Source organism: Balaenoptera acutorostrata, chromosome 20 (assembly GCF_949987535.1).
Source record: "Balaenoptera acutorostrata chromosome 20, mBalAcu1.1, whole genome shotgun sequence".
NCBI classification, from domain to species: domain Eukaryota; kingdom Metazoa; phylum Chordata; class Mammalia; order Artiodactyla; family Balaenopteridae; genus Balaenoptera; species Balaenoptera acutorostrata.
In genome coordinates this window covers 4,966,207-4,982,826 of record NC_080083.1, presented here as the reverse complement: position 1 = coordinate 4,982,826, position 16,620 = coordinate 4,966,207, and the positions used below count along the sequence as shown (strand labels likewise).

Below are 16,620 nucleotides of genomic sequence, written 5' to 3'. Positions count from 1 at the left end.
CCCCGGCTGAATGGAGGAAAAGCTCATAGGAGAACAGAAATTTGTGAAGAAACCACCAGTTAATAAACTATTATTGGACCACACTCTAGCAGGGTAGGCTGTCTTTTGTGGAGAAGCAGAACTGAACTGAAATATCTCAGAATTGAAGGCAGGGTCTGGCGTGATATTGGAGCGGTCTACCAGAGTTCTGTGCTGTCTAGTACAGCATCCCCTAGCCACATGGGGCTATGAAGCCCTTAAAATGTGGCTAGGGTGACTGAGGAACTACATTTTAAATTTTATTGAATTTTAATTTCAATAGCCATATGTAGTTGGTGGCTACTATATTGGACAGTGCGGTTCTAGACGTTACCAGAGACAGTGCTACTAAAAGTCAGCCAGTGCCCTTAATGCCTCACTATTATTTATACATATGAAAACGTGCTGTGCCTTGGTTTTTAAAAAAAATCTCAAAACGGAAATAACTTCAGTTTGTATAAAAATTAAGTTGATATTATAGACATAACACAGTTGGTTGAAAGCAAATAATGCTTTCACTTATTAATTGGCTAGAGCTGCTGACCTAATAAGCTGAGGCTAAATTCACAACTAATTAAAGATTTCATGTTCATTCAGCCAAGACATGCCTCAAACCATCTTTTTTTTTGTTCAGCTGGCCAGCAAGATACTTAGAACCATATTTGGGACATCTTGCAACTATAATCAACGTATGCAACATATCCCGTTTCAAAAAAGTTCTTTCATTTATCACATTAGTACTTCTGTTGTAGGAATAGCATTTTTCTCTGTTGCACTCACAATAATCATACTTGTAGTAAGTGAAGATGACATAATGTACTACATAGAAATTTAGATGTTATTTGATTGTTGGTAATTTAGCAAATAGTTCTCTAACTTTGCTATTTCTCATGCAGTATTATTTCTCTATTAGAGATGAGAAAACTGAGGCTTAGGGAGGGTGTGCATTTTTCCCTAAGGTTATATAATTGGTATTTGGAATTCTAATATAAACTCATATCGGTTTGATCCAAAGACCCTACCACGCAACAACACTGCTCTTACTTGGTAGATCATGATAAAACCTAACTGCAATCACCTTTGTTTTCCTAAGGATAGAGGCTGCAGAAAGTCAACGAGCCCTTTTCAAGAGCCAACTGAGGTCAGTGGGCTGCCCCTGTGTAGGACGCTGTGTAGGACGCTGTAGGCGGGTCACAGCTGATGACCCAGCGGCGGAAGGGAAATGAGGCTGGAATGTAAGCCACACAAGAAAGTTGTCCTGGTCAAATTCGGCCCGTGATTACGATGCCACTATCATTATACTGGCTTCTGGTTACCTACTAGGTTTGGTGAAAAGCGAGGATCAAATTTCTGGGATGCAAACTATGCCTGGTTCAAAATCTGACCATCAACCCCTGTGCCCCAAGCTTAACCCCGCCCCTCAATGTTAATCAGGTGCAACTTTATGAGCCACGTTCCTGCTGGCGTAAATCCTCCTCCTGCGAATTCAAAGCAGCGACGCCTCCCGTTCACTTAAAATACACACAGGTGGTTGCCAGAAGAGACGAGGGTGGAGGGGCTGCGGGCGAAAGAGGTGAAGGGGATTAAGAGGTTCAAACCTCCAGTTATATAATAAGTCACGGGGATGTAATATACAGCATAAGGGATATGGTCAGTAATATTGTAACAACTTGTGTGGGTACATATGGTTACTAGACTTACGGTGGTGATCATTTCATAATGTATGCAAATGTCACATCATTATGTAGTACACCTGAAACTAACAGGATATTGTACGTCACCTGTATTTCATTTTAAAAAAGAGACAATGGAAGACAGGTGCTCTTAATGTGCCGTTGTATTCTCGGTTCCACTTTATTTCTAAAGCAGGAAAACCTTTCCCTTCCGAGAATGCTAAGGGCAAAGCCGCCGGCGACGCCGCCTCCGCCCACCTCCGCGCCCCGCCGCACGTGGTAACTTCGGGCAGAGGAAAGGTGGGCGCCGGGCGCGGAACTACAAGTCCCAGAATGCACGGCGCCCTCCGCACAGGCGCAGCGGGGACCCCCGGCCGCCGGCCAGCCAGCCTGCGGAGACCCGGGTCCCGCGCCGGAGCTGGGCTGGGGGCAAGTAGCCGGGGCGGACCCGGCGGCGCCCAGGGCGGCCCGGGCGTTGGGATGAAGACGCCGCAGCGCGCGTGAGGAGGAGGATGCGGCAGCCGGCGCCGCGGCGGCAAGGGGAGTAGGCGGTGGAGCCCCCGGGAGGGAGGCGCGCTCGGGGCCAGACGGCTCCGGAGGCTCCGCAGTGCCGCCGCCGTCGCCCGGGAGGCTCCGCGCGGGAGCCATGTAACCCTGCGGCGGGCTCCGGGCTGCTCCGTCCTCCCCAGCTCCAGGGCTAGCGCGCCAGCGGGGCCACGATGAAGAAGCAGTTTAACCGCATGCGCCAGCTGGCCAACCAGACGGTGGGCAGGTAGGTCACCCGCTGGCCGCCGCGGGCCGGGGCGCGCTGCGAGCCTGCATCCGCCGGGCGCGCAGGTGATGGAGCGGGCGCGCCGGCCTCCCGCCCTCCGCCCTTCCCTCCCTGCCGGCCCTCGCCCCCTCGGGGCGCCGCTCGCGGGCGCAAGCCCTCCTCCCTGAACTTCCCGGACCCCTTCTCATGCTCTGCCCGCCGCTCCGGGGCTCCGGTTGCCAAGCGCAAAGCGTGACGCATCCTTTACCTGCGTCCCCAGCTGCCCCTTCACCTCGTCCTCCCTGCCTTTCCCCGGGACTCCCTTCTCCCTCTGGCCCAAGAGCTTCCTGGAAACAGGTGTTCGCTCTGATGGCGCTGGAGGCCGCCGAACCGCGGTCGCTCTGCGAAGATGCTTTCCCCTGCGCCGAGTTCGGGGCTCCTCGGGGGTCCGGGGGAGTGTTGGGCCTGGTCGGCTTGGCCGAGCTGAGCCTGCCCCTCCTGCCCTGTTTGTTTCCTGGGGTTCTGACCGTATGAGATTCTGGATATCTCTCCTGGCCGGGTTTGTCGAGGCGTTAGGTGGTGGAGAGAGCATCTGTAGGGGTGGGGGGAGCGGGGGCAGGGCAGGTGCTGGTGGAATGGCGCTGCTGTCGGCTTGGTTCTGAGACAGGTTTCAGCGCAGGGAGGGAGGGAGGCTGCGGAAAGGGAGGCCCAGCTCTTCTGGAAGATGAGTTAAGCAGAAGATCACAGCCAGGTAGGGAAGGGGGACCGAGGCCTCACAGTCAGGAAGAGCCAGGCCCTAGGACGCTGCGAGACCCAGCCGGCTGTGGCCGTCATCGCGGTGAAAATGGGCTACATCTGGGCTAGTGTCTCCAGAAGATGCTCCGCGGGGTGCCAGCCTCTGTTGATGTTACGGAAGGTTCTGGTGGGTCTCTTCCAAAGCTCGACAGGCTCTGCACACAGGGGGGTTAGGTAGAGGGGGTTTTTCGTGGAACTTACGTCCCTGGGGAGGGATTTCTGTTGCTGCTGTGGTCAAGGAATGCAGGCGTGCCCTACTAAGGCCGGCGGCGGAAAGCAGAGAACGCAGCCTTGGGTGCAGTTCAAGTGCGAGCTCTACACATCGAGGGCCCTCCACTAGGTTTACCAAGAAACCCAGTACCTTTCTTGGGTGGGAAATGGAGCCCGAACTGGCATTTGGTAGGGCGGGAGTGGGGACCTAACTGGGGACACTGAATGCCCATGTAAGCATACTGCCCTAATTACGGTGGGCATTTGAGGGCAGGGGATGTGACGGCTTCGTATGCTTCCAGGGACGCCAGATGGTTTCCAAGTAACCATGTCTAAAATTGACTTGGATGCATTTTCCTTTCCCAAACACATGTGCTTTCACATGGGGGAGAATTTATGAATAGCAGAGTCAGATTAGCCCAGATTTCTGGCATGGTATTGCCACAGATATAGCTTCACGCAGGCTGCCTTTGGATATGTTGGACGCAGAAACAGTGTTTTCCTGTCTGGGTTGTTTAGCAGATGACAGCTGAGTTGACATGTCTTTAGTGACTTGACTTCTGCATCACTCTGCTGGCTGGCCTCTGTCATCAGGTCATCGCACCAGACCAGCCACGTGACCAAGAGGCCCCTGACCGTAGACTTGGATTGCCCTTCTCACTTGGTCTTGGGGTGTCACTTTGGTGCTGGAAGCGAAATGGTAACAAGGTGTTCACGCTTCCTCCCTGGCGCCCCTGAAACACAGCTCTTTCTCTCTTCAGGACTTGTTTTGAAGTGGTAAGATTTACGAGCCTTGGGCATAAAACCTGATTTCCACCCTCATCCATGGATGTAATGACCAAGGGAAAAGGGAAGAAGTTGGGTTTCAGAATAGGTACCAGATGATCTTACTAATTTGAAAGCACGTTCTTGGAAGTCCAAACAGCTGGTCACTAAGAGGTACTTTCCCCTTGTTTATGGCGTCTCTGATGGATGCTGGCGTGTGGATGAGTTCTGGCTCTTCATCAGATGGCATCTGTGGTGTCCTGCACCGCGTAACGTGGGGACCAGCCCACTCTTGAGTATCACTAGCTTGTATCCATTTTGGTGACGTTCTGAGTGAAACTTTTAGAGCAAAAACCAGTTTGTGCCGCTTTGCTGCTTGAAAGCCTCCAGGGGCGTCTCAGTGCACCGAGCGCCCCAAATCTTTCCAGGGGTCTACAAGACCCTGTCCGACTTGACCCCCTCCTTGTCTTTCCATACTCCTTCTGTTCCGCCCGCCCACCTGCCCGCCCCTCCTCCACTGTGCTCCAGCCACGATAGGCTTCCTTGCCCCAAACACACCAAGCTCCTTTCCATCTAGGGGCTTTGTTCGAGCTGTTTCCCACTTTCCCTGCCCAGCTGAGGGTCTGCTTTTCCCATATTGCCTCTTTCTCATCATCCAGGTCTTAGCTCAAAGGGCTTCGAGAGGCCCCCCTCCCCCCTTCACGCTCCAGCCCATCCTCCTGTTCGTTTTTGTTACAGCACTCATTACTCTTTGAAATGCTTAGTTTTCATTTTTTTGACTTCTTACAAATACAGTACCACAGAATGTATAGATCGCCACTCTATGCTCGTTGTATATAGCACAGTGCCTTGTAGGCAGTTGGTGCTCAGTTCATGTTTATTGACAAGGTTAAAAGAGTTTACCGTTGGGTCCATGCAGGTAAATAAAGGGGGCAGCCTTTACTTTGTCTTATTGAGAATGTAGTGGGGCGTGATCCTAACATTGCTTCTTAATTTCTTGAATCGGTGGAAGCAATAGGATTGGACGCTTGGAATTCAGGTGTGGGGTTGGCGGACCACCTAGTGGAGTGGCTTTAACAAGCCGCTGGATTCTTGTCCTTGCGTGTCTTTGAAGTGAGGACATTCCTGTCTTTGAGGGAAGGCTGAGAGGTGGGCTGGAGGGTTGCCCTTCCTCACGGCTCTTCACCCAGCTCGCCTTCCATAAGTTGCAGGTTTCGGAGGTCTTCTGAATGTAAAACCTCCAGAGGTCAGATCCAGTCCCTTTAACAACGTAGGAATTGCCATGCTTACACGTACCCAGTGGAGCTAATAGTATTTCCTCTTGAAGTGCTCACCTCTCCATGGAGAGGGTGCCGGCGACTGGGAAGAGTTTCATCTCCTCCTTAGTCGCTTCTCCCGTCTTTGCATACATTCCTTCTGCTTTGGACTCTCCTCTCTGTCCTTTCACTTCAGCTCATCCTCTGGGAAGCATCCCCGGCCCTTCAGGACTGGACCACCGTGTGCCTCATGGTTCCAGCTAGCTCCGGCTTTCGAGTGGGATGGATCTGGTTGGTTGGTTACTGACTACGGGATCTTGAGCTGAAATCTGCCCCTTAGTTTCCTCATCTGCAAAATGGGCATAACAAGAGTTGCACTGTGGTAATGTAATAGGGAAGACCCTTTGTGTTCTATTACAAGTCAATCACTAAAGGGATGTTGCCTATAAGCTTAACTTACACATAATGGGCCATCTCTGGGAACCCTGCCTCCCAGGTCATGAGCATTAAGCTAAAATACCTTTGTTTAGCTCACAGGAAACATCCTGACCAGGCCCACCTGTGAATGACCGCAGGGAGGAAGGAATGAACACCTCCCCTCTGGAGGCTGATGGGAACCAGGAAGTGTTTGGCTTTACCCCCTCCCCTTTTACTATAAAAGAAGCCTGAATTCTAACTCAGGCAAGACAGTTCTTTGGGGCACGAGTCCACCATTTTCTGGGTCTGCTGACTTTCGGAATAAAGTCATTATTCCCTGCCCCGTCAACTGGTCTCTCGATTTATTGGCCTGTCATGCGGCAAGCAGCACAAGCTTGGACTCGGTAACAGTAATGTGGTAATTGTGGCAATGAGGACATGAGCTTACCCCTGAAAAACACCCAACACCGTGCTCAGTACTAGGGCATGCTCCATAAATAGTAGCTCCAAGTATCTTTGGGCATATGCTGTAACTGTTACTGGGTTGTATGCACGTGGCACTCGTTCATTCTTTCCTTTATTCAGTAAATGCTTATTGGATGCCCGCTGTGTGCCAGGCTCTGCGCTGGTTCAGGGGCTCTTGCAGTGCAGGGTAAACAAAATCCCTGTTTTTCTCCTGGAATCTGTGTCCGCAAGGCATGCATTGTTTTTGTCTCGTCTTGTTTACCTTTCCCACTAGACTTTAAGTTCCTCGCAGGCAGGGTCAACTGTCCTAATGCCTGGTGTACAGTCTTGTTCTCTGAAATTCTTTGGCAGCTGAAGGCATGAGTGAGCAAGAGATCCCTGCATCGTAGACAAAGACGCAAGAGGCTCCTGACACCGCGCCTCTTTCATTTTGTGGTGGGAAGGGGCGTACAGAGGCGTGGGCACAGCTGCATGGCTGGGCTTTGGAAGGACAGAGCAAGATTTAAGGGAGGAACTAGTTCATGCCCGACTTACATTGCCATTTTTTTTTTTTTTTTTTTTTTTTTTCTGCCTTCAGGAGAGTCTATTGGTTGCTGGGGTGAGCGGCATCCTGAAAGGCATAGAGTATTTTTCTTGCAAGTGGTGTTTGGTTTGTGTTCGGTGGAATTGGTTGGTTGGTCTCCCTGAGCTGAGATTTAGAGACCTGCTAAGTGACCGAGAAAATGGAAGTAAAACTGGCACTTGGACCTGGTGAGGAGGAGGGTTTTCTTCAGTCTGCACAGTGGGGGGTCACAGTAGCCCTTGCCTCAGAAGATGGTTAAGAGCTAAAGGGAGCCTGGCTTACACCAAGTGCCCAGGAAATGGTCGGTGAGGTTCCTTGTCGTTTTCTGCTTCTTGCCCATTCAGTTCTCCAAAAACGCTGGCCTCCCAAGTGTAAGGGGCGTCTTAGACTCCCAGGGCCGCTGCCCGATGACGGCCGTCAATGGGCTCCGTGCTCTCGTGCAAAACGGGGGCCACTCAAGAAGCCCGAGGGTAGGCAAGGAGCTCTGGAAGTGTGAGAGAGAGAGGCGTGGAAGGGCGGGAGCAGGGCCGGTGGGGTTGGATTCTTTGGTTCTCAAGTCTGTGAGTTGGTGAGTGGAAGGCCAGGTTTGGTGTGCACAGCCCCCGTCTTCCGTTCCTAGACTGCTCAGCCTGCCACTGTGATTGGGCTTGGCTTCTGGTGCAGAGCCGGGCTGAGCATCCCTGCTGCTGTACAGCTCTCAGGATGTCCCTGCCGTCGCCAGCGGTACCCAGATAGATGTGGAGGACGCAGCAGCCTCTAGGAGCACTGGCGCTGCAGGCATATTTTGCTCGGGCCAAAGCAGCCGAAGCTAGCAAGGATCTTTTCCTTGAAGGCGTCTCTGAGACCCTGCCTCGCCCATCAGCAGGCCTCCTGAGAGCCATGATCCAATCCATAGGGCATCGTGGAAAGGTCATTCCAAATTAGTCATCGGCCTGCTTGGCTCCCACCTCTATTTCCCTGTTAGTCCAGCAGGGCTGGGCAGACCCAATCCTGGCCCCCAAGGTGCACGTTTATGAGGTCTCAAAGCGAAATTTTTCATTAGTTTTATGGAAGCCCGTGTCTGGCCACCTGCTGTGGTGTGTCTGTGTGACAGAGAACAGAATGTACTCACAAACTGATGAACGGACTAGCGAATCTGAAGAGAATATTCCCTGCTCCTGTCTTCTAAGCTCCTTGCTGTAACAGCCCTGCCAGCTTGCAGCCTTCGGCTGGGCTGCCCCCAGCCGTCAGGATTTCCTGCAGAATTCTGTTCTCCCAGACCTGCAAGTCATTGCGAGGGAGTCATTCCTGTCGACAGCAATTAATGACTCGCCCTCCCAGTGTCCATCCAGCAGAGAAATGTATCAGTAGTCATTAGCGTTTTTCATGATGGGTGATAAGGACCAATTTTTTTTCTCTAGAAAGACTGAATCCGTAGCCATGTGAGCAAAACAGTCATTTAATTTATGGTGGTTCCTTTTAGAGGGGATAAGTAAGGAGCCCTTGTATTAACAATCAAGAGATTCAAATGCTATACTGATAATGACAACATATATTTCAAATGCTGTTTTGATAACAACAGCAGATAATACACTGAGGCTTCAGCTCCGTGTGCAGTTAGCTGTAGGTTGGAGAGAAGCTGGGGGCGGGCTGGGGGGAGCCGGGGAGAGTTAGGGCCCTCCTGTTGGGTGCAGGGCGTCCCAGCAAGCTGGCACCTGGCGCCCCACAGCCTGTGGGAAGTGTGTGGCTGTCGAGCAATTTTAAACTCTCCTTTCTGTCCAGGAAGCAGATGTTTTTGCTTTCATTTTCCAACTTCAGAGTTTATTTTTAGGATATATGTTTATTTTCCCACAGAATTCAATCTACTTTTTTTTAACTTTCTTTTTGGTTGCATAAGTGATACTTGTTTATCGTAGAAAAGTTTTAAACTCATGGGTGGGCAAAAAGGCAAAAAAAAAAAAAAAAAATCACCAATAATCTCACTACCTGGAGACCACAGTGTATATTTTGGATATGGTCTTCCAAGTTTTTTCATAGGTGTATATCTGTTCTTAAAGAGCTAGAGACCGTTTGGTGTGTACTGTTTTGCAACCTGATTTTTCCTCCTTTGTCTTTTTTTTTTTTTTATAGAGAGAAAGTCTTGTTATTTAGTTACTTATTTATTTATGGCTGTGTTGGGTCTTCGTTTCTGTGCGAGGGCTTTCTCCAGTTGTGGCAAGTGGGGACCACTCTTCATCGCGGTGCGCGGGCCTCTCACTATCGCGGCCTCTCTTGTTGCGGAGCACAGGCTCCAGACGCACAGGCTCAGCAGTTGTGGCTCACGGGCCTAGTTGCTCCGCGGCATGTGGGATCTTCCCAGACCAGGGCTCGAACCCGTGTCCCCTGCATTGGCAGGCAGATTCTCAACCACTGCGCCACCAGGGAAGCCCTCCTTTGTCTTTTTTTTTTTTTTTTTTTTAAAGGATTTTCTTATTTATTTATTTATTTATTTATTTATTTATTTATTTATTTATTTTTGGCTGTGTTGGGTCTTCGGTTCGTGCGAGGGCTTTCTCCAGTTGCGGCAAGCGGGGGCCACTCTTCATCGCGGTGCGGGGACCGCCCTTCATCGCGGTGCGCGGGCCTTTCTCTATCGCGGCCCCTCCCGTCGCGGGGCACAGGCTCCAGACGCGCAGGCTCAGCAATTGTGGCTCACGGGCCCAGCTGCTCCGTGGCATGTGGGATCTTCCCAGACCAGGGCTCGAACCCGTGTCCCCTGCATTAGCAGGCAGATTCTCAACCACTGCGCCACCAGGGAAGCCCCCTCCTTTGTCTTTTTTTTAAAAAATTAATTAATTTATTTTTAGCTGTGTTGGGTCTTCGTTGCTGCGCGTGGGCTTTCTCTAGTTGCGGCGAGCGGGGGCTCCTCTTCGTTGGGGTGCGTGGGCTTCTCATTGCGGTGGCTTCTCTTGTTGCGGAGCACGGGCTCCAAGCGCGCGGGCTTCAGTAGTTGTGGCACATGTGCTCAGTAGTTGTGACTCGCGGGCTCTAGAGCGCAGGCTCAGTAGTTGCGGCACACGGGCTTAGTTGCTCCGCGGCATGTGGGATCTTCCTGGACCAGGGCTCGAACCCGTGTCCCCTGCACTGGCAGGAGGATTCTTAACCACTGCGCCACCAGGGAATCCCCTCCCCCTTCATCTTGAATATCATCCCATGTCAATAATTGTGTGTCTCCAGCGTAATTTTTCAACTGTGTAATATTCCATTAGAGTCCGCCGATTTCCTTTGGTAATCATGCAGCAAATATATCCTATGGGTTTACTTTCCTAGGATGAAGTCTTAGAAATAGAATTGCTGGGCCAAAGAATATGTAAGTTTTTAAGACTGAGAATGTACGTTTTATATATGTGAACACACACACATATTCTATTTTCATCCTCAGAAGAATTGTTAATTTCTTCTCCCCAACTCTATCAGCAACTAATATTATAACTTTGTTAATTACCTGAATAAAACCAAAACCTTCTCTTTTCTCCTCTCAAATTTCTAGTGAGGTTGAGCATTTGTTATGTCTGCTGGACATTCATGGCCTTTCCTGAGTTGCCTGCATAGTCCTTTGCCCCACTTCTTTAAAGTCATGTTCATAACTGTTTTCTTACTGACTTTTAGGTAATTGTTAATAAGCATATACAAGCTTTGTCTTATGCCATGCATATCTCCCTGTAGCTTTTTCTGCCTTTTATATTTTGTTTTATGTCATTTATAATATTTCATGATCTCAAGTCTATCAATTTATGGTTTGTGCTTTAAATGTTATGCTTTGGAACACTTTTCTCAGCCTAAGATGACATAAATATTTATACATTTTCATTACCATTTATATAATTTTATTTTGCCATCAAATCTTTAATTCGTCAAATTCTTTAATTTTGGTGTGGGACATCACGTAGGTGTCACATTTAGTTTTTCTTTTTTTTTTAAACAGTTACCGTGATATAAAATTGAATGATGTAACTCATAGACACTGTATTGAAATGTCATCATTATTATGTACTAAAAGATTTCATCTACTTGTATCTGTTTCTGGGATTCTAGTTTGTTCTCTTGACCTGCCAGCTGGCAGGGATTTAAGGTGGGCTCTACTGCCCAGGTGAGCAGGGGTGGATAGGTGCATCCCAGGCTTTGGGCGGGGGGTGCAGTGGAGTTGGTCTGGGCCCCTCATCTCAGCTTCATCTGGGGCAGCTCCTTGGCTTGGCAGTTAGGACTCAACAGCTTTGCCTAAAGGTCTTGTTGTGCCTTAATCACAGCTAATTCACAAATTGCTTTCTTACTTAAAAAAAAAAGTTGATTATATTCTTTTGGCTTCGCTCATTGGTTTATTCTTTATTAGTATTTTTTTAAATGTATGCATTAATTTGGGGAAACTGACAATTTTGCAATATGATAATTCTTCCCATCTGGGAGTAGGGTATGTTTATTCAAGTCTGTTTATGATCCTATAAACTAGTTTTTGTCTTCTTGCGTCCTGCATAATTTTGCTTCTGTGCTTTAGGTAATTTGTCATTGTCATTACTGTAGACTTAATGCTTGGAATCTTTTGTTATGTTTTCTTACTCTTTATTGCTGGAATGTAGGAAAGTTACTGATTTTTGTATATCTTAAACAATCACCTTCATAAACTTTCTCATTATTTTTAAGTACTTTAAAAAAATTGACTCTATTGAATTTTCCAGGTAGCAATCATAAATATTTTCTACAAATAGTAATTTTGCTTCTTCCTCTTCAGTATTATATTTATTTTATTTTCTTGTCTAATTGCACTGTCTAGGACTTGTAGAACAGTGTTAAAATGTTGGTGAATAAATGGCAAAATGTGGGCTTCCCTGTCTTCTCCTTATCCTCTTTGGAAATGCGTGATAATTGGTTTGAGAGATTTTATTTTTTAATCATGTTACATGCTGCATACATGTATTTTATTTTGAGTTTTTCTTTGGCATTAAAGTTAAATTTGATTAACTATATTATCATGGTCTTTAGAGATAATCATATTTTTTTCTCCCTTAAGTTATTCATATACTCACTCAATAATTTATGCCACAGATATTTATTGAGCACTTACTATGTTCCAGGCATTGTTTTCTGTGCTGGGGATACACCAATGATAGTTCCTACAGTTCCTACACATGAGGACCTTGTGTTTTACATTCTTGAACCTCAATAGATTTTCTAATTTGAGCTCTCCTTGCCTTCCTGCAATTGATCTTATTTGACTATGGTTTGCTAATTATTCTTATACAATGCTAGATTTAGTTGTTTTATTTAGGATTTTGGCATTCAGTATTCATATACGAGAGCATCTGAATTTTTTTCTTCTGCTAAACTTGTCACATTTTAATAACACTGTAAAATGAACTGTCCGTTTTCTTTTTCTGTGCAATGGTGAGGTAAGGGATTACTTGTTCTTTGAAGGTTCGAAACGACTTTTCCAGGACAGTTTTTGGAGGTAGTTCTTTGACAGCTTTCCCAATTTCTTCAGTAATCATTGGACTATTTATGTTTTCTATCTTTTCCTGAGTCATTTTTAGTAACCTGTTTTATAGAAAAGCATTAATTTTGTGATGATTTTAAAATTTAGTAGAATCTTTTCTGAGTATATACGTGTATCTCCTTTGTCAGCCTAATTTGCATTTCTCTCTTTTCTCACCTGGACTAGCTTTGCTAGAGGGTTTCCTTCCCCCCACACCCTATAGAATCAGCTTTTAGGTTTAATCTATTTTTTAAAAAAATTTCTTTCTTATTAGCTCTTGATTGGTGCATTTTTCTTTTCCTATTTGTAGTAAATTCTGCTTCTTTAAGTTTTAAATTCCTTCCCCCTGATTTCCTTGGGTTTATTTTGTTCTTTTCCTAGTCTCGGGTCTTCCATGTTGTCTCAATATTAGGATGTTAGGCTCTGCCATGGTAACACCTGAGCTTTGGAACCTCAGTGGCTTAACGTACCAGTAGTTTGTTTTAAGCTCATGTGACATGTCATGGGAGTCAGGAGACTTTCTCCATGCATGATTCAGTGATCCACCCCCCATCTCAATATGTGGCTTTCAGTCTCTACTAAAGGTGAAGAGAGGATGTAGAGATGCCATCCTGGCTCTTACATACCTTGACCTGGAATTGACAGATGTCACCTTTGTTCACATCTCATTGGCTTGAACTAGTCACAAAGCTCCCCTAGATATGACTGGTGGAAGGGAGCCTCTGCCACAGTTGAATAACCGGGAGTATATCTCTCTCCTCTCCCACTGCCTGTCTTTGAAATCCTCCTTGTACCCCTGCTCACTCCGGTCCCCTCTGGCTGCTCTCTCCTTCTGTGTGCAGCTATGAGAAAGGTCATTCTTTGTCTCCATCATAGGAGGGTGGCTGTAGATTCTCACGGTGTCCAGGAATCTGTCAGGTCCTTCAGAGAGGAGCATCTTTAGGATAACAAAGTTTTCTCTTGCTGATACCTACCATCTCTCATGTCAGAATTTGTGTGTGTGTGTATGTATGTATATATATATAAAAATTTTAAAGCCTTTTTACAGTGGGGAGAGGAATCATGAGAACAGAATTTCTCATCCTGTCACACTGGAATGACACCTAATGTATGGGCTGATTGCCAGGATTAAATAAGATAATAAATAGAATATCCTCAGCCTAACCCCTGTAAGCACTCAATATATTACAATTATTACCACGATCCCCTGCTGTGCTGAAAGCCTCTTTGACATGAGACACTGGTTTGGACCTTATTTATATTCTTAAGTACCTGAAAATTACAAGTTGAAATTGATACCCATTTGTCTTGTTTTCCCAAGTCAAACCCAGTTTTTCTGTGTTTAGTGGCAAACATGAAACATCTTGAGATATTAATAATACTCGTGGCCTCACTCATTTAAAACTCACTGTGACTACTAGTTATTGTATTCCTCAGGATGGTCCATGTTATGCTGCTGTAACAAAAACCCTCAAGATCTCGGTGGCTTAGGCTCTGGCCAGTCGGGGCTGGGGGTGGCCCCTCAAGGACCCAGGCTCTGTTCCACGTGCACCTCTGTGATGGTAGTGGGTGAGTGAATGAAGATGTGGTGAATCATACATTGGCTCCTAAGGTTCCTCCTGGAAGTGACACATGTCACTTCTGCTCACATTCATGGGCCAGAGCAAATCACACACCCCATGCCACTTGAGCTGGGGCAGGGAAATGCAGTCCCTCATGGATTCGGAAGAGCAGAACCACAAAAGCCACAGCTCTGTCCCCTGTCGCCAAGGACTGCTGGGCTGTGTCCTTTATAGGCATTATTTTTATTGGCTCATGGCAACATGGATAAGCATTGGGTACTCTTTGTAGCTCCATTTTGCAGAAGTAGCAGACTAAGAAAGGGGCAGACCATATCTGGGCTGCGTCCTAAGTAGGTCAAGTACAGGCAAATGCTCCCCCTGGTCCGCTGTCTCCTGAGGGTGGATCTTAGCAGCCTCAGGGTCCCTCCAGTTACTTCAGTTTAGGTGGTTCTGGAAATGCTAATGAACCGCTCTTGACATGAATAAAAATAAAACTGTCACATTCATTTAAGGTAATCGAGTGTCTTCTAGGTAGCCAACCACAAAGAGCATACAATGAAAATCTGCCGATAGAAAATTCTTCACTTTGTTTCCTGACTGCAGTTTCACCAGAAAGGGTAAGAAGAGTGCCCTTTGAAAGTACTTTTTTTGTTTTTTTAAGCTCTATGTTGAAAGAAAAGCAGTTTCTGTATCTGCAGAAGCCCCTACAGACTCCTACATAACAAATAAACCAAACAGGGACCTTTACAAAATAAGGAGTATGAAAAGCGGACAGAGCTTTTAGCTGTTCGCTTATGGGCACTGTTGTGATTGCTGCTCTTGGCTGAGTTTTCATAGCTGCTCTTGGTTGAGTGTGTCCTCCAACAGACACTTTCATGGACTTTACAGATATTCCTGTTTCATCCTCACAGCGACACTTCAGAGTAGGTTCTGATCTGTCCTCAGTTGTCTGCACAAACCTCTGAGCAGGTGAGTACGTGTTGCTGCTGGGTGTGTAGTTGGTAAGAGAAGGACAGTTGTTAAGATTTGCTCCCAGATCTGCTGGCTCTGACACCAGTGTTCTTTATCGTTGTACTTTAATGATTCTGCAGGAGGGGAAAAAGTGGAAAACTTTCAATGTCTAACGTCAGTGGGATGGTTAAGTAAATTCTGGTACATCTCTGCAGTTGTAACAATCTTAGTGTTTTCCTAACATTCAAAAAAATTTAAGGGCTTCGGAGAAATGTTTAAGATAAGGAAACAGGGTACAGAAGTGCATACATAGTTGAGATTGTACACTATTTTTTTTTTAAAAAGTACGTAGAACACACTGGAAGGAAATCTGGAAGGACTGGACAGTTTAGCATGTAGTGTTTACCTTTGGGTAGGATTAGGAGTGATTTGGTTTCTTGCTGCTGGTACTTTCTAAAAATTTCCAAATTCTTTAAAATGAACATTAAAAAAACCCAAAACAAATCCAAACTCTTCCAGGACTCAAAACAAAGAGGGCAAATGTAAAATGTAGCTGGAAATTCTCATACTGATGTTTTAAGTTTGGGGCCCTGAAAGGTCTGATTAGAAATATGTTTGAAGTTCTCCTGAACCTTAGTTTCAAACATGGGAAACTTCTTATCGTCATGCTCTGGAAAGGACAGATGTCAGATCTCATTTTACAGAATAAAATAGTCTGCTCTTAGGAAGTGATCGGCTAGTAGCCTTTGAGGGTGGCTAATTTCCAAGACACATCACATTTTGAAATTGTCTGCGTGACTTGGAGCTGAGGACCAGTGGTTCCCCGTGACCTGTTAGGATTCTCTGGTTGCAGCAGTAGAAGGAGCTAATTTAAGCCAAAATGGAGATTTGGGAAGGATGGGGGTGGCTCAGAAAATCAAAGGAGTGACCAGGTGCAGGGCGACAGGAGAGCTCTTCAGAGGCCACCTTCGAAAGGGTTACTTCCCTGCGAATGAACTTATGTATCAAACAGCAACAGACTCACAGACATAGACAGCAAACTTATGGTTACCGAAGGGAAGTGGGGGGCAGGGATATATTAGGAATTTGGGTGTAACATATACACATTACTATATATAAAGTAGATAACCAACAAGGACCTACTGTATAGCACAGGGAACTATACTCAATATTTTATAATAACGTATATGGGAAAAGAATCTGAAAAAGAATATACATATATATACACACACATATACATATATATATAAAATTATATATATGTGTATAACTGAATCACTTTGCTGTATACCAAAAACTAATGCAACATTGTAAACTAACTGTATTTCAATAAAAAAATAAATTTAAAAAGTTAAAAAGAGAAAAGGGTTACTTCCCAGTTGTTTTCTATCATTGGGCCACTCAGGATTCCATTGCAGAAGAGAGTCTGATTGGCTTGGTTTGGGTCATGTGACCTGGCCAACCCTTGGGAACAGTGGCAGGGTAGAGAGTTGACTAGATTGCATGCCCACACAGACTGCAAGTGGGGAGAAGCAGTTCCCAAAAGGAAAATTAGAGGCTTCTGCCCAAAGGACCAAGAAGGAATGGTGGCCGTTCAGTCCACCCGGATGGTTGACCAGACCCTAATCAATGACATCAAAGACTCTACCTTGGTCACTTTGCCAGGGATCTGTGACCTTAGCAGTGACCTAGAGAGCATGTTTCCTGGTA

At 46.5% G+C, this 16,620-nt stretch overlaps 1 protein-coding gene across 4 annotated transcripts in view; it reads left to right on the top strand.

The window, feature by feature from the left end:
* Positions 1-2,066: 2,066 nt before the first annotated feature.
* Positions 2,067-16,620, top strand: part of ARHGAP44 (Rho GTPase activating protein 44) — a 209,525-nt gene continuing 194,971 nt past the window's right edge. For all 4 annotated transcript variants that reach the window (XR_009006260.1, XM_057535554.1, XM_057535553.1 and 1 more), the window contains exon 1: positions 2,067-2,463. Coding sequence is in view for 3 of the 4 variants with exons in the window: in XM_057535554.1 (XP_057391537.1) it covers positions 2,411-2,463 (53 nt within the window). In the remaining variant the exon portion in view is untranslated. The remainder of the gene's footprint in view (positions 2,464-16,620) is intronic.